Genomic DNA, 26,418 nt, shown 5'->3' with positions numbered 1-26,418 from the left:
TTTTAAAAAGTATTACTGCCATTTGTGGCTTTTTCTGGTGGTAAATTGAATTTATTTGCCACAGACAGTGACTAAATCCAATTTACTCCTAACCCCACTGGCCCTGACGTGAACCTACTTTTAAACTACAGTTAATGGTTATTTTGTCCAAATACAGTAATTACACTGTGTACGAATTTTTTAAACCACAGCTCCATGGTCCCAAAGTCCAACAACCCTACTGGCAACTTTTAATTGGAAAAGGGAGGAGAAGTCAAATGTATTATTATTCACATATTACACAGACTGTGCTGACTGGACAGGCTCAGTGCAGTTCCTGGATTATTTTCAAGCATCATTAAAGTTACAGCATGTAAACTCTCACCATTCTTATCTGTCCTTATTAAAGTCCATAAGCTGAACTACGGTAGCTCTGCTAACTCTGGTAATTCTGACTGTAAATCTTTCCTTAATCTCTTTATTTGCTATTTCGACACATGAAGTTACAAAAATGTACTTTGGTAGACAAAAAGAAAACCTTTGTAGACTTTTTGGAGTAACTTTTCATAATGTGGAACTTTAGTCTTGAATTTTCAAAAGTGAACTTTTGGCTTCTAGTTATGTTGCCACCGGAAATATTTTGTCAACACTGAGAAGTCAAATCATTAATGGTGTGTGGTCAGCCACAGGTGATGGTGTGGCTGTCTTAGTTCTCTTTCTGTACCAGAACTTTAAAAAACTGACCAGGAAGAACGTAACTATAATACTGAACCTGAAGTATGATCCTCCCACCAACCAAGCGGCGCCACTGGTAGCTGTGGGTTCCCCACCTCCTGCTGAACTCAAACAACCAGTCCAGAGACAGACTCTGATGTAGCATCACTTTCATCGCTCACTCCTGAACTCCTGTGAACCATAATGAGTGTGGCCTCTCTAAACATCAGTGACTAAGAAAACTTTTCAGTTTGTTATCATTTGAGTTATTTATTAATGACTCACTTAACTCAGTTAATATGTTACAGGTCACTGTTTAAGGAAAGTCAGAGTAGGGTAGTTTCAACGGGTGGAGAGGCGTGTAACGCTCATCGTGCCAGTGCAGCTTATCCTACAGAAATGTTTCCAAAGCGAGGACGATGGCTTCATGTTTCAGCATGCTGTGGACATTCAGACCTGAGAGAGAAAATATGATAAATAAACTGAGTTTTAAAGAAGAGATTTGTTACATATAACACTTAAAACCCTGAGCTTTTTATGAACTGTTTAATCACGTCATACTGGGCTCTTTTTCTGCCACTTTTTTTATTCGTATGAAAGCCATTTCCGCTGTGTTGGGTGTAATATAGCCAAACTTGCCACCCGGTTTCGTTTTTGTAAAAAATTCAAAATTTCAGTCTGATTTTCTTACATCAGCCTAACACGGCTTAGCAGCAAAAATACTCACACTTGACACCCTAGGGACCGTTTTGTGCCCCATTGAAACCCATTATAAACGCTATTTTTCACGGCAAAAAAATTACGGTCAAATCGATCGTGATCGGTAATGCTTCCGTTTCCGTTTGCAGTAGTGGCCTTAGAGTTGTAACTTTTTTATTTGTCCACCGGGTGGCGCCCTTGCTCCACATTTGACCCCGGGCTGGAAAACAGCGGGCTGCTTAAACAGACCTGCGGGAAACGAAGCCTCATTTCCGGCGTGCAGCAGCGCCTTCGCCCGCTGATCGGGCGGGACCATTTTCAGCCCCTAGGACCGTTTGAGGGTGCATTTTTTTTTAATCAACAGGAAATGACGTATTTGTTGTGACGTGGTACCGGACGTGTGTGTTGGAAAAAGGGGTCCGACGCAACATGCCCCGGTGATCGTCGCGACTTATGCCGGGGAAAGACACTTCTTTCGGCTTAGAGGAGCAACATTGGCCGCCTGGAGACCATTTTCTGCTCCTGCAAAAAAAATAAAAGGCGATCGAAATGAAGGTTGGTGCCAATCTTTAGTACATCTAAAGGCCTAATTATAATAACAATCAAATATTACTTCAAATGTTTGTTTTTTTTTAATATTTCGTTTTGTTTTGGGGGGCTAAAAAAAACGGTGCGCTCATGTAATTAAACTGCGATTAAAAGGGTTAAAACCCCCGAAATATAATTAAAACTTTACATGAATATTTCAGGGAGAAGTAGTTTTAAAAGACTGGCTAATTTAAAGTGGAAAAAAATATGAATATATAATCTTTTTATAGCATTTTTCGGGCGTGGCAGAAAACGGTCCCCAGGGTGACGAACGTAAGTTTTTTAAAGTATGACGTGAGGGTTAAACTGTGCCAAAACCAACCCTTTGGTCTGATAAAGTATGTATTTTGTATTCACGCTTCTCTTATAAAGTAATTTGTGGCTGTCGTCAGTGAAAATTGCTCTCTAAATAAATATTATTTTATTTAAAGGAATTTGTGATATTGGCCAGGGTTTTCTCTTTGAAAACTCAGAAGGAGGTGACGAAGTCCAGCTGGCCACAGGATGTGGCATTAGGGCTCTAGGCCAGCCTGTTGATCACATCAGCAGCAGCATTTATGCTCTTTGACATCAGGTAAGCATATTGATATGCTACATGTTACACTTGAACATAAGTTAAAAGAGAGCCTCTGTTCCACAATTTGACTGTTATTGGATATCATTTTTAGCTTCCTGGCTTTTCATTACTTAACAATTTCTTTCCTGATTGTATTTTATTTATGTATTTTTATTTGACCTTTCTCAACTTTAGTGCCAAACATGCTGAAATCTTCAAAGAGTTTGTGCAGTTCACTGACTCAGAGACTCTGAAGATACTCCAATACTGTGCAACCAGGTGGCTCAGCTTGCTGACTTGCATAAAGCGGGTGCTCAACCAGTGGGATGCACTGCAGGCCAGTATGAGGATGTGGAGAAGCCTGGTTAGGTGAAGATGCTGGCAGAGCATTTAACCAGCAAGAAGACAAAGTTCTTCTTCCAGGTTCTGAAGCCACTGGCAGAGTTCAAGGTTATGTTTCAGCTCAGCCAGCCCAGCAAAAGATAAACTTTAATAATTGTGATAATAAATAAAGCTGTTCTCATAATTTTTCAAAACTGATAATCCGTCTTGTGTTTCTAGGCTGAAGGAGTGATGGTCCATAGGCTACCCAAGGAGGGAGATGACCGGCCTGGTGAGAAGATTGATGGGAAGATTTCTCACTGCCAGCCTTATTGCTGACGTCCCACTGAAGGACATCAAGTTCATGGATGCCAGCCTACAGTTGCCAGGCAAAGAACTCTTTCTTGCAGTAGCTGCACAAAGCCTCTTGGAGGACAACATGGATGAACTTTACTCTTCTGTCCCAATGATGATCCAGTAAGCATTATGATTATTGTGTTGTCCAAATAAGCTTACCTCCTAAGAGCTAACTGACTGATAATCCATCATACAATGCCTGTAATCATTGATCCGATCATGTGTCACAAAGCAGTGAGAGACTTCTTTGTATCTGTGACCACAAAGATGATGACTGCATCCCCCCTCGACAACATCATCCTCCAAAGCCTGACCGTGTTGGATCCAGCGTCACGGCATCAATTTTCTCCAAACTCAGATACATCCCCTTTTTTAATTGATGGTGGTAGTTGTTTAATAATCAACTTCAGAAGTTACAGAGTAACAATTATAAGCAATTATATCTCCAGCTCACTTGTGCTTAATTTGCTCATTTTCATGTGCAGTCATAGAGCTAGGGAAAAGTCTGCTGCAGCTGCGGTTGGGCCTGGATAGACTTAGGGAAGAATTAGTGGAGTACCAGGTGCTTGGCAGGGAAGATCTTCTTCAGGAAGCAAGGATTGACAGGGTTTGGGCCATGCTAGGGAGAGATGGGAGATTCCAGACTCTGGTGCATTTGATGAAGGCACTATTGTGTGTGGCACACAGCAAGGCATCATCAGAGAGGGTGTTCAGCATGGTTAGAAAGATGGTGACACAGAATAGAACAAGGATGGACAATTCAACCCATAACTCACTTCTTCCAAGTAAATTAAATTTCACAGGTGCTGCCCACACCTGTGCTGCTTCAAGGGGTGTGCTTCTGGCTGCGAAGCATTGCAGCTTCAAATACAACCATGTGTAGAGGAGTGTTGATGTTATGGATATTGTTATAGTTAGGGACGAGTATCCCCAGTTCTGCTTATGTATATAACTGTATCAGTTGTTGTATAGGATGTTTCTGTTGAACCATCACTACCATCTGTTGCACAGGTACTGGACAGCTGTTTAATTTAACTTCTTTTGTCCGATAAATAAACACTGTAAAATTCAAGTGACTCACGGACCGGTAGGGGCTGGAGCGCTGGGTCAGGGTTAAGAGTAGAGTGCTTCATCACAGTGTTAAAATCAGATGCTGGAGAAGTTCATGGGGAAGTTTATTATACAATGATTTGATTTCAGTTCAGTACAGTTTTATTAATGCAGCACCATTTAACAACAACAGTCACTTCACAGTATTTTCTGTTAACCTGTTGTCTGCTGGGAACAAGGCTCACCGTATAACCACAGAGGTAGACTGCATCAAGGTCTAATGTTCATGTCTAAAAATATTCACTTGAAAAAAACCCTGTAAAGTAGCAGGGAGCTACAGAGAGTTTAAGGAGTCTAAAAGCAAAAATAAGCTCAGTGCAAAAAGTCGAGCAACACAACATGTACCATAAAAAGACAGAGTATTGCAGATAGATGTGAACTCTGTGGGAGGTGTAACCAGACAGACAAAGCGACTCACTGATCCAGTCACAGACTTATGACCTTCATGATCCAAGCAATTCAAATTCAGTCAAGTATGAGTGAAGCACCCCAAACACCTGATGCTTACCTATTTAACTGATTCCATTAAAGTGGAGATTGAATATCTTGTATATTTCCAATCTTTCTAAGCCCTCTTCTGTTCTGTGACTTCTCTCTTCCAGAGTGGGTTCCCCAGTGAATACTTTCACTTCTTCTTGAACTCAGTGGAAATGATGACTGTAGAATTAACCTCGCCTGTGGATGCTGTTATGTCCTGCAATCCAGATGAGAAGATGGTGTTGAACAAAGGCAGCTATGACTCCACCAGCTCCAGGTTCTCTAACCCAAGTTACTCTGAGCTTTGTAGCCTCCTCCTATCTCCTCACTGACTGCTGGGAATCTGAAGCCCTGTGCGGCTGACACGCCTTATGGCCCTGTTGGTACTCGGGGTGAAGGAATAAGCACAGAACAGGAACAACTGGTACACGTGTTATTGTTAGCTGTGCTCTTTTTATTCCAGCTGGTGAGGGATCCACAGCCTGTAGCAGCCTCACACACCTTTTATCACTGCCTCCTCCTCATGTCCTCGCAGGGCCTGTCTGCACACTGTTATATCATGAGTAATAATTGAAAAGAAGTCTATATACATAAAAAACGTGTGTGCGCACACACACAACTACATATGTGATATTTAGAGTCACGTTTAATTTAGATAAAGTCGTTTTTTAGCCTTAGACACAAACAGTGAAGGGCAGAAAGTGAGACCATTTTCACTAAGACAAGAATTCAAATGAACACTTATTTGTTTCTACTTTTGCAAGCTATAAAATTATGGCTCCTCTGACGAGACTCCTCTCTCCTGTCCCCAGGACAGTAAAAATCTTCATGAGTGAAGACGACATTGACTTTAGAGCTGGAATATAAAGTAGACCCCAATATTTCGCTTCACATAAACATCGTCATTTATTCCCTCTTACTGTGGCTGTTTTTCTTCCACCACGATAAAATCACACTTCATGCAGAGCTCTCTCTCTGAGGAAGAGTTTCCCATCTAAAAATCAGTTTTCTGCATTATTCTCTTGCTTATTACCCACCAGTCCAACGTTGTTTGCAGCACTGTCGGACGCTGTTTAATTGTATTTATAATGCACACACAAAGAAGTGTGTGTGTTCCTTACAGAGAGTTACTTACTGGCACTACTCCCTGTGCCAGCTGCTCCTGAAAAAATACATAAAAAAAAAAAAAGTACTTCCAACAAACATTGCTGCCCAGGTCAATGAAACTGACGCTGTAATAACTTCATGCCTCATCCCACACATACCCGGATCCTCCACCGCAGCTGGTGGTGATCCCGCTCCCCCGGTGCGAGCTGCCTCTCCCAGCCCTCGCGATACTGGTGATATCTGCAGACATGAGAAAAACCAGTGAGCAAACATGTAACTATCACATCAATGTGAATCTGATGGGTGTGATCACTGCAGCCTGGATCCCTGAAATGAAAATTCATGTGAGAGATTATCTAAAGTTTGTAGACAGAAAAATCTTCATATTGGTGTTGTGGTTTATTGCTGACTTACACGACGACCCTTTAATCAGGCTTGTCTGCTTCCCCCACAAAGAAAGGAAAAAAAAAAAAAAGATATTACATCTTCAACAGTTATTAACAGAAGATAATGTGAAGGCCAATTTCAATAAACTGCTGAATTCAAATCAGTTGTATTATCATCATATAGCTATAATATAGCACCAAATCACAACAACAGTCCCCTGTTGTTATATAAACATATTTGTTATATAAACACAAATATGTTTATGTATATATAGCTGTACATTTGCATATGGTTTGATGTGTTACTGGGGTAATAAAAGCAAACATGTAACAAATTGTAAGGAAGAGTTTATGATGGATAGGGCCTAAACTGGAAGAAAAAGTGTGTTATTAAATGTTGAAAAGGGGGCAGGCTTAAATAAGATTATGCTTCTTCCTACTGCTTTTTGAACATTTAAGTTATTTATAATTATTATTTTGTTTTCCTTGTATTTTGTATTTTTTGACAGTTTTTTTTTCTGTTCTTGTTTTACTATTTTAACATGTTCAAAGTAAATATACAATACCAGCTGTTCACTGTCTATAATAAAGACTGAACAGTTAATAGTTAGTATTCCCATGTACTCATATTATATTATGATTATATTAATGTAGCACCAGGTTGTGTAAACTTGTAACAAAACTATCTGGTAGAAACTGTGAGTACATTTCAGAGCCCTCAGTACTTTGACTTAAATAAAGATGTTGAATCAGTACTTCACAGTACTTTAACCCTTTAAAACCGGTCAGAGCGGGCACGCTCTGTTTTGCATAACTATTTTTAAATCCCAGTAGCACTGCAACCACGTGAGCTAGCGCAATAATTTTTTTTTTTGCAAATGAAACCAGATGAGTTGTACTTACATCTTATGCCATCAGCTTGTCCTAGGTCACGGTTTCCTTCCACATATAGTTTTGCAAAAACTGCATAAAAAGCGCTTGCAGCAACAAAAACATAATATTCCAGAAACAGGCTTTGCCGATCCGATCAGCTGTTCATAACACTTCCTACGTCCATCAGCGTGAACTATCGCATGTCCGCCATGACCTGCCCAAAACCGGAAGTGACGTCATTTTCGCGGAAATGTAGTTTTTTACCATCAAGACCTTTATGAGCTTATACTGGTGTTTTTAAAAGTTATTTTTGACTTTATGACTTTCTGTGTCGTTTCTGGGATGCTGAGGACTCATATTGCACTGCTGGAAATAGTTTATTTTGATGCATATGCTGCTTTTTTGCAAATTTGCACTATGATATTTATTTTCGTTTTTCCTTCAGTGTATAGAAATTGGTGTATTTCAAAAATAAAACTATGAAGACACTCAAAATAAATTTCCTGTGGTGGGAAACTATTTTGTGCAACTTTTTTGTATTTACAGTTTTGAGGGATAAGCCTCTTAAATTTCTCTAACTAGAAATATATGTTAAAAAACAAAAACGATTTTCAATTTTTTTGTAGTTTATTGCACTTTTTTGCAATTTATGTAATTACTATGCACTTAATGCATGCATATTATTAAAATTTAGGCCGTAATGGTTGTATTGATGTATAGCAACTTGAAATGCTCCCAAAAATGTCTGTGAAGGTTCTCAGTCATCCAGGTCATCGTAGTCAAAGGAGCTTGCAAAGAAAAGCGTCTGGACTTCTTTAAGTTGCTTGAAGACGTTTCACCTCTCATCCGAGAAGCTTCTTCAGTTCTAAGGTCAAATGGTGGAGAGTCCCAGATATAAACCTAGTGGGAGTGACCCCCCACAGAGGGACAAAAGGACCCCCTGATGATCCTCTAATCGCCTGAGCCAAGGTGGGAAACTGGGCGTGGGTCCCAATCAGCCAGAGTTTCGGGTGTGTTCATTGTGAAACCTGGCCCCACCTTATCATGCGAATTCCTGAGGTCAGATGGCCCAGGATGTGAGTGGGCGTTAAGGCGTCTGGGAAGGGATCTCAAAACTGGATTATAGATGGCAGAGAGTTGGTGTCGTAAACCCCTGCCTCTGTTCAAAGATGGTCGCTCACAGTGGACATAGATGGCTTCTTTCACTCCTCTTTCAAACCATCTGTCCTCTCTGTCCAAAATGTGAACATTGGCATCCTCGAAAGAGTGTCCTTTATCCTTAAGATGCAGATGGACTGCTGAGTCTTGTCCTGTGGAGGTGGCTCTTCTGTGTTGTGCCATGCGCTTGTGAAGTGGCTGTTTGGTCTCTCTAATGTAGAGGTCTGGGCATTCCTCGCTGCACTGTACAGCATACACCACATTGTTAAGTTTGTGTTTTGGCGTTTTGTCTTTCGGGTGAACCAGTTTCTGTCTGAGCGTGTTGCTGGGTCTGAAATGCACCGGGATGTCATGCTTGGAGAAAACTCTCCTGAGTTTCTCTGATACACCGGCTACATAGGGGATGACAATGTTGTTGCGTCTGTCCTTCTTATCCTCCCTCGCTGGTGTCTGGTCTTCTTTTCTGTGCCTCTTTGCTGACTTTAAGAACTCCCAAAAATGGCACTACAACATGTAAAAATATAATATAAGCTCTGGCGGACTTGGTTCTATGGCAGGTCTTAAAGGGTTAAATATCAAGCATTTTTAAATACTTCTTAAGTACAAGTATCTGCACTTCTTCATAAGGACAAAGTGTCAGTATTTTGTCGCCTCTGTTGACAGACAGTGTTAATCTCTCTGTTTTGTGTCACATGTCAGATCAATGTGGGGATATTTCAGTTTTTCTGACACAGAACATAAAAGTGTTTATCTGCTCGGCTCCACTGATCTGAAAATGGGTTCGTTAAACACTTTTGTTCTTTCAAACAGTTTCAAAAATGCCTCCAAAGAGAAATGTACAGAATCTTTTGGTTTCCATTTCCTCGTCTCTTCTAAAAGACAAATGACAGACAAGTGAAGTCAAATGAAATGGGTTTGATTCTTTCCTCTGACTTTTCTCTCTTAAAGACAAAAAGCTGATGTGACAGTACTCACATCATTATTGAATGTTTTCAGTCCATAAATGCAATGATCAGATTGTCAGTGTTACACCTGTTACCACTTGTAACAGGTGTAACACTTGTACCACAGCTGTTCATTTTGCTGATGTTTTGATTCAAACTTGATCTTTATTTAAAGTGAAAACAGAGTTTCTGTAACAACTGTTGTTGTGCAAGATGCTGCAGAAACACTGAAAAGCACCACAATAAACCAACTCTGCCAACCACAAGTGTAATATGTGTAGTATGTAACACACACAGAGCAACCCTCTGATGTCTTTTCTGAAGCTGCCGTGTGTATTAACCAGTTTGTATTTTCAATATTCATGTGTAACTTGATAATCTGCAAACGTGCATTTGTTGAATTTGTCTGCAATAAAAAGTTGAACCTGTCTCGTCATGCTTCTTCTGCCAATATCAAGAGACGGGCAGAGCTCTATTCTCTACTCTATGCTATCAAGGTTATTATGTACACTGTGTTTAGTCAGCAGATCATACGGGCACCTACACACACATTTAAACTATAATGAATATGCAAAGAAGATAACCAGGAATTAGCTTTCACAGTTCATGTGTGCTTTTCTCAGCACTCGTGGTTCAGACCACGCTCATTTTTAACTCTGACCTCATTTTGAGCTCAGCTCTAATTCTGTAAAGTGTTGTGAGTCCATCTCACACACTTGTATCACATCAAAAACATTTGTTCACAGATTGAAAAAGGCTTCCTGCCACAGAGAGCATCTCCTGGATGACTAAGACGTTGTAAAGAATATCAGACATGCTGTCACTGCTGGTAAAACTGCAGCTTTGCTGTCTTGAAGTTTTATCCACTTGCATCTGGTTAACCATGTATGCAAATAAGGAGGAAGATGAGAGGGTGTCATTTTTTAACACTTCACTTCTGTATCTTAAAGACTGGGATGAGTTGACTTCTGCTTTACAGAAAGGACTGTCAGTTATCTACTTGCATTTTAACGGCTCACACAGAGCAATGAGAGGAGCAGCTATGAGTGTAATAACAGCAGTCAGTGGATTTGTTCTCCTCACTGTGACAGGTTGGTCTGCTGTGAGTAATTCTACTTTGAGTAACCAAATGTGACAGAAAATATAATTCAGACACTGATTTTTTTTCAGGTGAATGTATTTTTCTTCCATTTGTAAAATGATGCTGTGTGAAACATCGTCTGTCCTTACAGCTCTGCAGCTCCAGCCTTCTGTCTCCATTCTTGAATGTTTTTCTTTGCACTGTTAACACTCAGCAGTTCAGAGTTTTGCAGTCTAATCATTTTATCTGCGTTTTATTCCAGTGCCATAAATCTGGACACTAATGATGTTTGGGTGAAAGACCCAATAATTTAGTCTAATTATTATAAATCATCTGTCGTCTTAGATTCACAGAATCTATTTGTTGTTGTTTAAGTGGATTTCCTCAGGATGAACATGGCCGACGTTTATCAGTGTGAACTGTTTGTTCCTCTTTTTGTTTTCATGCTGACAAAACCCAGACTATCAGTCTCACTTCACCTCTTTCCTTTTTTCTTTGTCTACATAAAGAACAAATTGTAAAGTCATGGCTGCCACTAAGTGATAGTGACACTACAGCCACTTCAAGCTGCACTGTAAAATGAATGAGTCATTTAACATTTGACTTTGAAGCTGCTGAGGCCTGAGCTTGTGTTTGGGATGCATTTTCAGCTACTTTTAATCACTCGAACCTGAAAAGTTTAGAAACAAAACTTTATCTGTGAAATGGAAGTTTTTGGCTCGTTACACAGAAAAGCCAACATGTAACGTCCCCATATGAGAACATGTCTCTGTGTCTGTGTTTGTGTCCTTCTTTGTGGTTCTGCTGAAGTGTCTCTATGTGTCAGTGTGTCTCTTGTTATATAAGTGTGTTTGGGTGTATTTTATCCTAGAAGTTACTTGTGTAAGAAATTGTTAATTCCATAGACTACATTTTTATTTTTTATTCTTTACCCTTTAAATCAGAATGAGGTCCAACTACTTTTATCTGTTTTATTTATTTATTATGACCTGTCCAGGGTGTACCCCGCCTCTCGCCCTATGACAGCTGGGATAGGCTCCAGCACCCCCCGCGACCCTGAAAAGGATAAGCGGAAGCGAATGGATGGATGAATATATTTATTATTTTACTTTCTTTTTAAAATCCTGTCCTGTTCTCCTATGTTTTCCATTTTATTTCTGTTTATTGTGCTTCATTTTGGTCAGCAGTGGATGTTTTAAGTGTGTGCTAGAACTTAATTTGACTAAACTACCAAAATACTCCATTAGTCCTATTTTGGGTCTAACCACTGCTCTTCAGTAGTGCTTAGAGTACTACAGTAGTGATTAGTGCCTTCCTGTTTTGGGGGGTTTCTAAATGAATTATTGATTATCTAAAATGTACCCTTTAATAACAAAAACTCTGATACTGACTGTGTAAGAATCTATATCATTGCAGTGACGGGCATGTCACTGCAACCCCCTCTGGCTTTTGCTCCACGGCTGCGGGGTGACCCTGGGGCTCTCCTCGGCTATTTCATGGACAGTGGCACAGTTGTCCCTCCAGTTAATGTCCCATTAAAAGAGCCATAAATGTAATAAAAAAGAGTACTTTGGGACCATGGTTTCCTCGATTTTTATTTCTGTCTTGTTGTGGTTCTTCCCAGACCTCAGGCTTCAGCCGCTATCCAGCCTGAATAGCAACACCATTCCTTTAGCATTGTAGGTACACCTTTAGCTGGTGTAGTGCTAAGCAGCTTTACCAGTGTAAACAGACAGGAAACAGCTAAAGGCGGGACAACAAATCCGATTGGTTAAAAATGAAATCGTCCATCAAGGTCAGAAAATAATGATAATTAAACACAACAGAATATATAACAAAACAAAAAGTAACGAGGCTTTCAACCCAACGATAACTTACTTTTATACAAGTTTATACAATTATTCAAAATTTAGTTGTGGTTTATTTTTTTGTTTCTTTTTCTGATTTTGAAGATTTTAGACTGAAATACATTAAACTACATGAGCAATAATTCCAACAAAGGTTTCTACTCTTATGTGTTTGTTGCTGTTACACATGCTTCTCCTCTCCCACGTCCTCTCCTGTCTCCATCATCAGTGCTAACCATCTCCATGCTGCCTTCACTCTCATACGATGGCTGAAACATGTTTAAATTAATTTCAAACTCATCTTACCTTGTGCACAGAACAACAGTGGGTCAATGCAGTCAACTCTAGCAGCCTGTAACTTCTACACATTTACCTTTATCATCAGCAAATCATTTTTCATTATAGTTTGTTTTATTCTAACATTAAGTGAGAGTCTAATTATCTGACAACAGTAACTGCAGGTTCTCATTACACTCGGTCTACAAAGCAGCTGCTCTCACTGAGTTCCTGACTTCTAATGTGAAGATCAGATGAATCTTTAGCTGAAAATAAAAATCTGCAAACTTTGTTTTCCATGACATGAAGCTAAAAATGTAGCCTACAGAAAAATACTAATCCAAATGAGTCTGTTTAATTTTTGTTAATCTAACTTTATTTTTTGTTATGATGTGCTCTGTGTTACAGTCGTTCTGGGTCAGGATGTCTGGGGAGTGACTTACACTTCTACTCAGATCTGTGCTGTAAAAGGATCCACAGTGGAGCTACGCTGCACCTTCAGATACCCATGGACTATAAATGGAATAAATACAAGAGTTGTCAAAAAATTCTGGTTCATCAGAGACGAAAATAATGAACCTGTGGACCTGAAAACAGAGTCAGAGTACAGAGATCGTGTTCAGTATCAGTGTGAAGACAACGACTGCACTCTGAGAATCTCAGACCTCAGAGAGAGCGACTCAGCTGAGTACAAGTTCAGATTCATAACAAACGATCCAGGAGGGAAATATACTGGATCACCTGGAGTCACTTTGACAGTCACAGGTAACATGTTCATCCACTCGTTTACTATTTTGAATCCAAGTGTTTGCTGTGAGTGTGTTTGTGTGTTTTATCTGAATGTTGTCAGCTGAGCTTAATGTTCTTTATTTACTAATGGGCAGATCTGCAGGTGCAGGTGAGCAGATCAGCTGTCAGAGGTGATTTTAAGTCAGCAGATCTGAAGTGTGAGAGCAGTTGTCCTCTGCCTGATAATCTCTCCTACATCTGGTACAAGAATGAACGGATCATCACAGGACAAACATCTAATCTTCTTCTAAACTACCTGGATCCTACAAACAGGATTTCCTGTGCTGTCAGAGGATATGAGAACTTCCACTCTCCTTCAGTGGGTGAGTTTATGCTTTAACATAATGCCATGTTGTGGAGCCGTGTGGCAAATGAGCTGTAGATTTTATAGGTTTTCATAAGGGTAACACTACTAGTTTGTATTTTCTGTTGATCACACAACCTGTGTAGTCGGAGCTCATAAATAGTTATCCTACACTGAGGTCACTGAAGGGAGGAGACTTTCTCATGGGCTTATACTGAGGCCTTATCACATCGTTTTCATTTCTGTCCTCGGATGTTGTGACTCTGACTAATATCCAACTCTCTCTGTCTCACAGTGGTGAAGGATGTCTGGGATGTGACTTACACTTCTACTCAGGTCTGTGCCTTCAAAGGAGCAACAGCAGAAATACGCTGCACCTTCAGATACCCATCGACTATAGATAGGACAAATACAGAAGTTGTCCAAAAATTCTGGTTCATCAGAGACGAAAATAATGAACCTGTGGACCTGAAAACAGAGTCAGAGTACAAAAACCGTGTTCAGTATCAGTGTAAAAACAACGACTGCACTCTGAGAATCACAGACCTGAGAGAGAGCGACTCAGCCGAGTACAAGTTCAGATTCATAACAAACGATCCAAGAGGGAAATATTCTGGTGTACCTGGAGTCACTTTGACAGTCACAGGTAAAATAATTTTCAGTGGAAGTAACTTTAAACATTTATAAGCTTTGCAGTATGTTGAGAGTTTGTTTTAATATAATATCTGTTGTTTGCTCCCAGGTCCACAGCTCCAGGTACATGTGAGGAGATCAACAGTAAACTCTTATTCTAACTGGACAGAGCTGACATGTCACAACAACTGTCAGCTACCTGATCAATCTTCCTACATCTGGTACAAGAATGGACACAAACTTTCATCAGACGAACAATATTTACACCTCAACACATTTGATTCTGCAGACAGTTTTCACTGTGCTGTGAAAGGATATGAGCAATTCCCTTCTCCAACAGTGTGTGAGTTCACTACTTTTTGTTTCATTAAGAGAATTATATTTAATTTTTCTTTATTTACGTGAATGTGTCTGTATGTTAGTTTTAGTTAGAGGCCTTTCTTTTGGGAGGTTTACAATGTTTTCTTTTTAGAATATAAATTTCTAAAATTTGGTTTTGTTGTGATTCTTATGTTTCCTCCTCCAGATGCTCCAAAGCTTCCCTCTGTGTCAGTGAGTCCCTCTGCTGAGATAGTGGAGGGCAGTTCAGTGACTCTGACCTGTAGCAGTGATGCTAACCCAGCAGCTAGTTACACCTGGTACAAGGAGGATGTCATCAACCCTCTCAGTTACCAAAACCAACATGTTTTCAGCTCCATCCTGCCCTCTGACTCTGGAAAGTATTACTGTACAGCTGATAATGACCTGGGACAAAAGAGATCTGAAAGCAGAATTATTGATGTGAAATGTGAGTAAAATACATTTATAAGCTGTAAAGACTTTTTGAAGAGCTGTGAGACTGCTGCAGGAATATGGAAAAACTTGAATTACATATCACGAAGACCATGTTTGCAGTTTTTAGAAATACCTGTTATTCTTTTTATTTTCAAAGGTTGAGTGTGTGAGCTGAACTATTTTTATGCATTCAAATAGAAAAAAAAACAGAATTCCATGATTAGAAAATGTCATAAACAAATTTTACATGTTTTCTATTCATAATAGAACATAAAAAAAATATCAGCTGAGAAAATGTACAATTTAAAGAGTACAAGTAAAGTATTTGTTCATTCTGAGTTTCATGACAGTAACACAAGTCCAAAAATTTGGATGGGGCCAACAAAAGGCTGGAAAACTAAGAGTTACTAAAAACATCTGGAGGAACATGTTGCATCAAGTTAACTGGCAACAGTCTCGCAACATGTTTGGGTATAAAAATAAAATCCGAGAGACGCAGTTTCTCAGAAGTAAAGATGGGCAAAGGTTCTTCAATCTGTAAAAACCTGTGACTACAAATTGTGGGAATTTTACAAAATTATCGTCCACGATGTAAAAATAAAGATTTTATGTTTTAAGACTCTGGATGCATGATATCATCAAATATTGAGCGAATCTAGAGAAATCTGTGTGCATAAGGTGCATTGACTGAGATGAATATTGGATGCCTGTGATATTCAGACCCTCAAAAAGGTAAAAATGTCTCTGCTCCAGATCTTTTGAAAATGTGCTGCTGTCACTGAATTCAAATATGCTTATTAGTTTGCAGAGTTTGGCTAACCTTAGCAGCACAGACAGACGTAGCCTTGGTTTCTTCCAAGCTAGCATCCACTCCTTTATGCCGAATGAGACTGCCTTTGCCAGTGGGCTGTCATTTGCTTCCTTTCCTGGTTCTCCTTTACATCCTTCCTTCTTTTTGGATGCTCAGTCATCGGTCAAGGGTGCAGCCCAGGTTACTGGCCAGTGGGCTCTTCATCTTTGAACAAGTAACTGCCATTATATATTAATACAATAAGAAGACCACAGACTAGAGTTTAAGGTGACTAGCAAGGGCAGAAATATTTCTAGTTGGTCATATCACTAATAAAAAATTGTGTAGGGTATGAATGCTGGGTATTCCATCCAGCCTAATGCAGTATTAGTCAGCTTTATGCTTTTGAAAATTTGAGGACAAATGGCAGGATGTGTTTTGAACTTTTCCACATTTTGTCACATTACAGCCACAAACATGAATCAATTTTATTGGAATTCCACGTGAAAGACCAACACAAAGTGGTGTACACGTGAGAAGTGGAACGAAAATCATACATGATTCCAAACATTTTTTACAAATAAATAATTGCAAAGTGGGGTGTGCGTAATTATTCAGCCCCCTGAGTCAATACTTTGTAGAACCACCTTTTGCTGCAAAAACAGCTGCCAGTCTTTTAGGGTTTGTCTCTACCAGCTTTGCACATCTACAGACTGAAATCTTTGCCCATTCTTCTTTGCAAAACAGCTCCAGCTCAGTCAGATTAGATGGACAGCGTTTGTGAACAGCAGTTTTCGCCACAGATTCTCGATTGGATTTAGATCTGGACTTTGACTGGGCCATTCTAACACATGGATATGTTTTGTTTTAACCCACTCCATTGTTGCCCTGGCTTTATGTTCAGGGTCGTTGTCCTGCTGGAAGGTGAACCTCCGCCCCAGTCTCAAGTCTTTTGCAGACTCCAAGAGGTTTTCTTCCAAGACTGCCCTGTATTTGGCTCCATCCATCTTCCCAACAACTCTGACCAGCTTCCCTGTCCCTGCTGAAGAGAAGCACCCCCAGAGCATGATGCTGCCACCACCATATTTGACAGTGGGGATGGTGTGTTCAGAGTGATGTGCAGTGTTAGTTTTCCGCCACACATAGCGTTTTGCATTTTGGCCAAAAAGTTCCATTTTGGTGTCATCTGACCAGAGCACCTTCTTCCACATGTTTGCTGTGTCCCCCACATGGCTTGTGGCAAACTGCAAACGGGACTTCTTATGGTTTTCTGTTAACAATGGCTTTCTTCTTGCCACTCTTCCATAAAAGCCAACTTTGTGCAGTGCACGACTAATAGTTGTCCTATGGACAGATTCCCCCACCTGAGCTGTAGATCTCTGCAGCTTGTCCAGAGTCACCATGGGCCTGTTGGCTGCATTTCTGATCAGCGCTCTCCTTGTTCGGCCTGTGAGTTTAGGTGGACGGCCTTGTCTTGGTAGGTTTACAGTTGTGCCATACTCCTTCCATTTCTGAATGATCGCTTGAACAGTGCTCCGTGGGATGTTCAAGGCTTGGGAAATCTTTTTGTAGCCTAAGCCTGCTTTAAATTTCTCAGTAACTTTATCCCCTCATGGTGTTGTTGCTCCCAATATTCTCTTAGACAACCTCTGAGGCCGTCACAGAGCAGCTGTACTTGTACTGACATTAGATTACACACAGGTGCACTCTATGTAGTCATTAGCACTCATCAGGCAATGTCTATGGGCAACTGACTGCACTCAGACCAAAGGGGGCTGAATAATTACGCACACCCCACTTTGCAGTTATTTATTTGTAAAGAATGTTTGGAATCATGTATGATTTTCGTTCCACTTCTCACGTGTACACCACTTTGTGTTGGTCTTTCATGTGGAATTCCAATAAAATTGATCCATGTTTGTGGCTGTAATGTGACAAAATGTGGGAAAGTTCAAGGGGGCCGAATACTTTTGCAAGCCACTGTAGATGAACACATGTAAGAACCGTTACAAATGTCTACATTCGCGCTTCCGGCGCCCCCCGTGTGCGGCAGCCTGTTACAGCAGCTCTGCTCATTCTGAGTTTCTTTCTTTCTTATCTTTTTTCTCGTAATTTTTTTTATAACTAACGTATTAGTAATTAGACTCTGCAACCATGTTCTGCTGTTTTGTGCTAGTCCTGGTCGTTTTTCTCAGTTTATTTCTACTTTTTTCACCCGTGTCTGGGGACCCAGAGCAGAGATCCTTTGTTTACAGTAAGGATCAGCTGTTAGCGCTGCGTCCTGCAGCGGTACTGCCGGTGGACAGACCCGATATTCCCAGCGAGCTGAGGAGGAAAAGACGGGGGTGTCGTGCTGGGAAGGAGCGCCGTCGCCCGAGAAGGAGACGTTATCGACCATCTCTTCCTTCTGTAATTATTGGAAACGTAAGATCTTTACCCAATAAGATGGATGAGCTCACGTCGCTAACCTGGTCACAGAGGGAGTACCGGCAATGTAGCATCATGATGCTAACGGAGTCGTGGCTAACATCGCTAACTCCGGACACAAGCGTGACACTACCGGGATTCCAGCTGCTGCGAGCGGACAGGACCAGAGACAGCGGTAAGAGGAAAGGAGGGGGACTGGCAGTTTTTGTGAACGACAGATGGTGTAACCCTGGGCACATCACTGTAAAAGAGCAACTCTGCAGCAGAGACATTGAGCTGCTAGCCGTTAGCATGCGTCCGTACTACCTGCCCCGGGAGTTCTCGCATGTTATCGCGATAACAGCGTATGTCCCCCCCCTCGGCCAACGCGGATGCAGCCTGTGACTCTCTCCACTCTGTGGTCAGCAGACTGCAAACACAATCACCGAGAGCCCTTCTCATAATATCAGGGGACTTCAATCATGCCTCACTGGACTCCACACTGCCCACCTTCACCCAGTATGTGACCTGCCCAACCAGAGTCAATAAAACACTGGACTTACTGTATGCCAATGCAGAAGAGGCATACAGTTCATCACCTCTCCCTCCCCTGGGCAGATCTGATCACAACCTGGTGCACCTTGTCCCTGTGTATGAGCCCTTAGTGCGCAGGGAGCCACCAGCCACCCGCACAGTACAGAGATGGTCAGAGGAGAGCGAGGAGGCTCTTAAGGATTGTTTTGAGTCGACTGTGTGGGAGGTGATTTGTGATGACCACGGAGAGGACATCGACAGCCTTACTACATGCATTACTGACTATATAAACTTCTGTGTGGATAACACTGTACCTACCAGGACTGTACGGTGTTTCTCCAACAACAAACCTTGGATTACCCCAGAAATTAAAACCGTCCTCAAGCAGAAGAGGAGGGCCTTCAAATCCAGAGACAAAGAGGAGTTGAAAAGGGTGCAGAGAGAGCTGAGGGGACTGATAAGGAATGGGAAGGAGAGCTACAGGCAGAAGATGGAGAACCAGCTTCAACAAAACAACGTTGGTGAAGTCTGGAGAGGCCTCAGAACCATCTCGGGCCACAAACAGCAGAACTCTCTGCCTGGGAGGGATGTGACGTGGGCAAATGAACTGAATCATTTCTTCAACAGATTTGATTCAGCCATGAGGCAGTCTGCAACATCGGCTGCAGACTCACCCACCCCCACTGCTGCTGTTCCACCTCAGACACTTCACACCTCCTCTATTCACCCTGCTCACTCCCCCCCACCCCCAACTGCAGCATCCAATACACACTCAACACAAGGCTCCAGCCTGTCTCTCTCAACCACCCAGGTTAGGAGGGAACTGAGGAGGATTAATGGCAAGAAGGCAGCGGGTCCAGATGGCATCAGCTCGAGGGTCGTCAGGTCCTGCGCGGACCAACTGTGTGGGGTGATGGAGCACCTCTTCAACCTGAGCCTGAGGTTGGGAAGAGTCCCACAGCTCTGGAAAACCTCCTGTGTTGTACCAGTGCCAAAGACTTCACGCCCCAAGGACCTCAACAGCTACAGGCCAGTGGCTCTGACATCCCACCTGATGAAGACCCTGGAGCGGTTGGTCCTGGCTCAGCTTCGGCGCCTAATAAGCTCATCACTGGACCCACTTCAGTTTGCCTACCAGCCTGGCATTGGAGCGGATGATGCCGTCATTCACCTCCTACATCGTTCCCTCGCTCACCTGGAGACCGCTGGGAAGCACTGTGAGAATCATGTTCTTTGATTTCTCCAGTGCCTTCAACACCATTCTTCCCTCGGTTCTAAAGGACAAGCTGGTGAACTCTGGAGTGGACCATCACCTCACTACCTGGATCCTGGACTACCTCACCGACCGACCACAGTATGTGAGGACTCAGGGCTGTGTGTCGGACAGGGTCGTCTGCAGTACGGGGGCCCCACAGGGAACGGTTCTGGCTCCGTTCCTCTTCACCATCTACACTGCAGACTTCTCCCACAATTCCACCCAGTGCTTCCTGCAGAAGTACTCTGATGACTCTGCAATAGTCGGCCTCATCACTGATGGGGACGACAAGGAGTACAGAGGTCTGACCCAAGACTTTGTGGACTGGTGCCAGCTGAACTACCTCCAGATCAACGCCAGTAAAACCAAGGAACTGGTGGTAGACTTCCGCAGGCACAAGCATTCTCCACTGCAACCACTGAACATCCAAGGTATGGACATTGAGGCTGTGGACAGCTACAGGTACCTTGGTGTTCATCTGAACAATAGACTGGACTGGACTCATAACTCAGACGCCCTCTACAGGAAAGGGCAGAGCAGGCTGTACCTGCTGCGGAGACTCAGGTCGTTTGGAGTGGAGGGCCCACTCCTGAAGACCTTCTATGACTCTGTTGTGGCTTCTGCTATCTTTTATGGTGTGGTCTGCTGGGGCGGCAGCATCTCTGCTGGGGACAGGAAGAGACTGAACAGGGTGATCCGAAGGGCCAGCTCTGTTCTAGGATGCCCTCTGGACCCAGTGGAGGTGGTGAGTGACAGGAGAACGGCGGCTAAGCTGTCATCCCTGTTGGACAACATCTCCCACCCCATGCAGCTGACTGTGACAGCACTGAGCAGCTCCTTCAGTGGGAGACTGCGGCACCCACGGTGTGGGACGGAGAGATTTCGCAGGTCTTTCCTCCCCACTGCTGTCAGACTCCATAATAAAGACTTTAACTGATCAAGCACACACATCCATACATATGCAATAATACTAAGTGCAATAATCCTTAAATATACAATATCTTATTGTATATTTATTTTATTTTATTCTACTGTATATAGTATTTCATTTTATTCTATTCTGTACAGTTGTGTACTGTATTTATTCTTATTGTATTCTAATTTTTGCCTCATAACTTTTGCACTGTCCACTTCCTGCTGTGACAAAACAAATTTCCCATGTGTGGGACTAATAAAGGTTATCTTATCTTATCTTATCTTACATCGAAATCTCAGTAAATAGTGATATATAGTTTGATCCGATCATTTCCACTTTCAAAAGTGTGTTCATACAAATATTTGAGACATTTCTTTAAATAACAGACTGCTTTATCCAACTGAGAACATCAACTGCAGCTTCTCATTACACACAAAGCAATTCTTCAAAGCAAAGCGGTTTCATTGAGATTCCTCTAATATTGAAATCAAACAAGTTTTTAGCTGAAGAAAAACCTGCAGACAGTTTTAACCGTGCTGTGAAAGGATAAGAGCTTTTCCATTCTAACAGTGTGTGAGTTCACTTCTCTTACTCCTTTACTCCTCAATAAAGCGGATTTGTTTCGTTTTGGGAAGTTTACAATGTTTTCCTTTTAGAATATAAGCTATTAATATTTGAAAATTTGGTTCTAACTATATATTGTATATATTGTAATTATATGTTGTATGTTTCCTCCTCCAGATGCTCCAAAGCTAGTGAGTCCCTCTGCTGAGATAGTGGAGGGCAGTTCAGTCACTCTGACCTGTAGCAGTGATGCTAACCCAGCAGCTAACTACACCTGGTACACGGAGGATGTCATCAACCCTCTCAGTTACCAAAACCAACATGTTTTCAGCTCCATCCTGCCCTCTGACTCTGGAAAGTATTACTGTACAGCTGATAATGACCTGGGACAAAATAGATCTGAAAGCAGAACTATTGATGTGAAATGTGAGTAAAATAAATATATTTTTTAAGTACATTGTCTTAGCTTAGGATGTGGTATGTTTTCTGTGTTCTGATGAGTTGCAAAACAATATATTGTATTTGTATTTTATTTATATTTTATACAATTTTGTCACACTTTTTTGGACTAAAGGTTATTTAGGATTTCTTTTTGTTCTGTGAATTTCTTTTAATAAATATAACACATCAATGTACTCTTCTACGTATGTAACTTAGTTTTTTCATTAACAGTGTGTGTGTAAGACACTGATAATTTACATTAAACTCTTATTTCTCCTCCAGATGCTCCAAAGCTTCCCTCTGTGTCAGTGAGTCCCTCTGCTGAGATAGTGGAGGGCAGTTCAGTCACTCTGACCTGTAGCAGTGATGCTAACCCAGCAGCTAACTACACCTGGTACAAGGAGGATGAAAACTCACCTAAAGCATCAGGACACAACTTCACCATCAGCAACATCAGACCTGAGCACAGTGGGCGTTATTACTGTGTGGCCCACAACAACAGAGGGACTCATAACTCCACCTTACAGCTGACTGTTGTAGCAGGTAATCATTGAGGATGTACACATCCTGTACAGGGAGGAACGCTGGTCTGAGCGGGGAGTCAAGGAGACCATTTACGTGAAAAGGGAAAGACCATCTCTGAATCGAGGAGGGGGCCTAAGGGTACATCTTTCACCATCTTACAATGCTGTGATTGCAGCCATTCCCCAACTCTCTGTGAATGGTACTCATGGCTGTTGATCAGTGGTCGTGAGAATTTGCATTTTAATGATCTAGGAACTGACCTCCCAGTCCATTGTTCATTCAGTGGTGCTAGTTTCAGTCATTATGCAAATGTACATATGTACTCATAACTCCACCTTACAGCTGACTGTTGTTGCAGGTAAATTTTACACTCCTTAAAATAACAGATGTAAAGTAAATACAGTACACACATTTATACAGTAATTAGTGTGGATGCTGATTAAGCATTGAAGAAAGAAAACAACAGTGTTTGATCTACAGCCATTGTTTTTACCTCCAAACAAAACCATCGTTGTTTTCTTTCAGACAGTGTGTCTTCCAAAGCTCAGAGATGCAGAATATGAACTTTTAATGGTTATTCAGATGTTTTCTGATGCTAAATTTTCTTTTGTCATTACTCAGGTTTTTCTAATACACATTTTAAACATGTTCGGCTATTTTCCAACTTCTGTGTGAACTTCAGCTTTGAACCGTTCTGCACTTTTGTTTTCAAGTGAAAAATTCTTTATTTTTCACTTAACATTCAGCAATTATTTCATTTCAGCTCAAAATATCAGTTATCAGCATTCACACTGCTGTTTCTTCAGAAAATGCATCTTTTAGTATATTAATATAATTGTTATATTGTATACAATATTTTAAATAGTTATTTATTCATTCATTTTAAAGGAAAAACATTTGTATGAGTGGATTATGACAATGAATAACTAATAGCATCACCTGGCAAACAATCTAATCTTACTGCTGAGAAATCTCTGCCATGTATTTGTCTCTGTTTTAGGGAAATCCAAAATAATAATCATGAATATCATCAGGCTGACTCTGGTGGTCCTGATCCTGATTACTCTGCTTGTCTTGAGTCTGTTGACGAGGTAAAACAATACAAACACTTTACCCCTCTTTTATTTTCCCATTAGACCCTTAGCTTGAAAGTTGAAAGTTCATAACATTTATACTAAAGTTTGTTTTTTGTTTTTTTTATTATATCCAGGAGGAAGAAGCGCATCATCTTAAAAACTGAACCAAATGAACCTGTAGAGATGACTGAGGTTTGTTTATTTGCATTATTGGAGTTGGCGCAAATGCCACTCAGCAAATGACTTATTATGAAATACATGCACATGTTTTATGAGTGAAGCTGTTTCAGTCTGAGCATTTAATCTCTCTTCATTAGGTATACTCTCATCCTGACTGAATCCCGATGAATCGTCAAAGGCTCTGACTGCAGCACAGACAGATGACAAGGAGGAGCAGGAACAGCTGGTGTCAAGTCCAGTCAGGTTACAGCAGGTGTTCAGTTCAAGTGTCACAAACAGCCCTTTGTGTTAGACCATTAAAACTAAAATGTTTGCTTAATAAAACAAAGACTGCCACAATTTGAAATGTCTTCTTCTTCATGTATGAAACCTGCGCTGAGCAGCCTGTGGTGTTTTTCCACAGTCAGCCAATCTAATGTCATTACAAAGAAATCTACTGAGCTTATACTCTAAATAAATATAAAAAATAAAATACAGAGACAGTACTGGGAGTTCTTTTTCTGTGCTTTGCTCCATAATCAAAATGATCAACAATTTCTATTAATTTACAGAAATGTTTTTGTGCCCACTATGAAAGACACCGAGATGCTTTTGTTTAATGGTATCATTTATACAAAAAATAATGTCAATCTTCTGTTATTCATTTCAGCAGTTCATCCTTTAATGCTTTATCTGTCTCTTACTTCGGTGCAGTGTGGCAGACAGTGGGTAGAGTGAGCGATATGTTTGATACACCTGAGACTCAGGCTAAAGATATTTAGCCTGAAAGTTCCCACATCATCATATTTAGTCAAAACAAGTTAGCATGTATTTGTTTTGTTATCAAAAGTGTTTTTATTCAAGATACATTTTAGAAAAAAAATGATGAAGGATGGAAGGATCTGTAATTCTTGTACATAACTGTGAAATCCCTTCAAGTCATTCTCACTCTCAGCCTAATGAACCAAAAAGACATTTGTTTTTCTACCTTCTTTGTTATTTTGATCATTAAGTGGTGCTTAATGCTGGGAACCACTGTAAATTATGCCTTTGCATTTTTATTATGTCTTTAGTAAGGATTTAAAATTAAATGTAAAAATTTTGCTTTGTATGTAAGAATTTGCATGTAAGGCTGTAAACATAAATACAGAATTGGAAAGACTTCAGGTTTTATTCTCACACTGAAACATCTCTGGCTTTTTTTGTTAAAAAGAAATGAGTTTGACAATGTTGTGGGTCTTCTCCTGTATGTGGTACGGGTCATATCACTGTCAACTATTTTCACTGACTGAGTATTTTTAAAACAATTTTTACTTTCCTCTTTTGGACACAACTTTCTAACATTGTGGTTCAGGTCAGACACTTTAAGACTCACATTAACTCACATAAATAACAGGGAGTTTTAAAGTAAACGTAGAATTTATGTGGAAATGACAGAAAAAGCGAGGCAGTGCCTCAAAGGAATGAATGGCCACACCTGCCATTCACAGCGACTAGCTGCACAAGTTTATGTCGATCATGTTTGTTTGGAAAAAGCATGCAAATGTCAGGGAAAGATTCCCCTCTCTCTGCCATCTGTTACGATCATCTTCCACCCTCACTTATAATTGTGCAAAATGATATTTTTGCACAATGTGCACGGGCACATTGTGGTATGTGCCTGACATTGTATCTGATATAATTGCTGATTATTTAAACTTAAACTCTCAAAGACGGAACCTTATACTATTTTAAAATGAAGATGAATATCCTTCCTCGTCTTTTATATATTATCTTTTATATATTTTTGAACACTGTCGGTAGAAGTAAGTGATAATGAGTTTACAGAGTGGGACAAATAGATTTCCTAATTCATCTGGCAGGTTATGAAACCTAGAATCATTTCAGTGTTCTGCAGCAAGGATAAGAAAGAGGAGGGATGGCTCTACCATGCTTAAGAAACTACTACCTTGCAGGACAACAAAGACTACAAGGATAATGGAAAAAATCTGAATTTGAATTATGCACCAATATTACACTTCAAGCAGTTATTGCAGATGGATTTCCTGCAGACAAATTAGACATAAAATTGAACTGGAAAAGTTTTACATTGAAATTATGGCAGAAAGTTGTCAAATTATATAAAATACAAATTATGCTGAAACTTTCAGATGGTGCACATATGATGAGACTTTTTCCCTAAAAACATTTGAATCCTGGATAAAGAAAGGACGACTTACATTTCATTCTCTCCAAAGGGTTTAAAACAGGGGTGTCAAACTCAATTGCACAGGGGGCCAAAACTTAAGGCACGCTTTAGGTCGAGGGCCAAACAAGATAAACATTTATTGAACACAGCAAAACAATGTTTTTTAAACATAAATATGAATAAAAACAGACAGGAATATTATTCCAGATTAAATAAACTTAAAAAAATAAACTTTAACTTTAAATATTTTGCTCTTCATAAAACTATATCCTGTCAAAATTATACAATTTAGAAATATTAATGATAGGTTTGTAGCGTAAACTTATTCGCTGGAACGTTAAGGACAATTTGATTACACAGCAAAAGCAAGACACAAGTAGGCAAAGTTCTTCGTGTTACTCATGCATGAGGGAGAGAACTACGACAAGCGACGTTCCTTCACTTGACCCCAGTCGCCCTCGTCCGCTTCCCCGTAACATTGTTCTTTTATTGAGCTCACATGAACATACATAGGTTCATTAACATATGACGTATACATACACACAAAGAGTACCTTGCCTGTGCGTTGTGTAAGTATGTGTGTATGTGTGG

At 40.7% G+C, this 26,418-nt stretch overlaps 1 protein-coding gene across 1 annotated transcript; it reads left to right on the top strand.

Annotated features, from left to right (window-relative positions):
* The first annotated feature begins 10,296 nt into the window (after positions 1-10,296).
* Positions 10,297-23,818, top strand: LOC146630048 (B-cell receptor CD22-like). The gene is made up of 9 exons (XM_085356761.1): positions 10,297-10,360; positions 12,882-13,238; positions 14,309-14,542; positions 14,726-14,986; positions 21,616-21,864; positions 22,162-22,422; positions 23,405-23,495; positions 23,615-23,672; positions 23,798-23,818. Exons 1-9 carry the CDS (start codon positions 10,297-10,299, stop codon positions 23,816-23,818), a joined length of 1,596 nt encoding a protein of 531 aa, XP_085212887.1.
* Positions 23,819-26,418: the final 2,600 nt, after the last annotated feature.

Source organism: Diplotaxodon limnothrissa, linkage group LG6 (assembly GCF_057381915.1).
Source record: "Diplotaxodon limnothrissa isolate DT_005_m linkage group LG6, D_limnothrissa_male_GT1.1, whole genome shotgun sequence".
Classification (NCBI taxonomy): domain Eukaryota; kingdom Metazoa; phylum Chordata; class Actinopteri; order Cichliformes; family Cichlidae; genus Diplotaxodon; species Diplotaxodon limnothrissa.
Note: the sequence above shows the minus strand (reverse complement) of the source record. Positions and strands in the feature narration are given on the sequence as shown.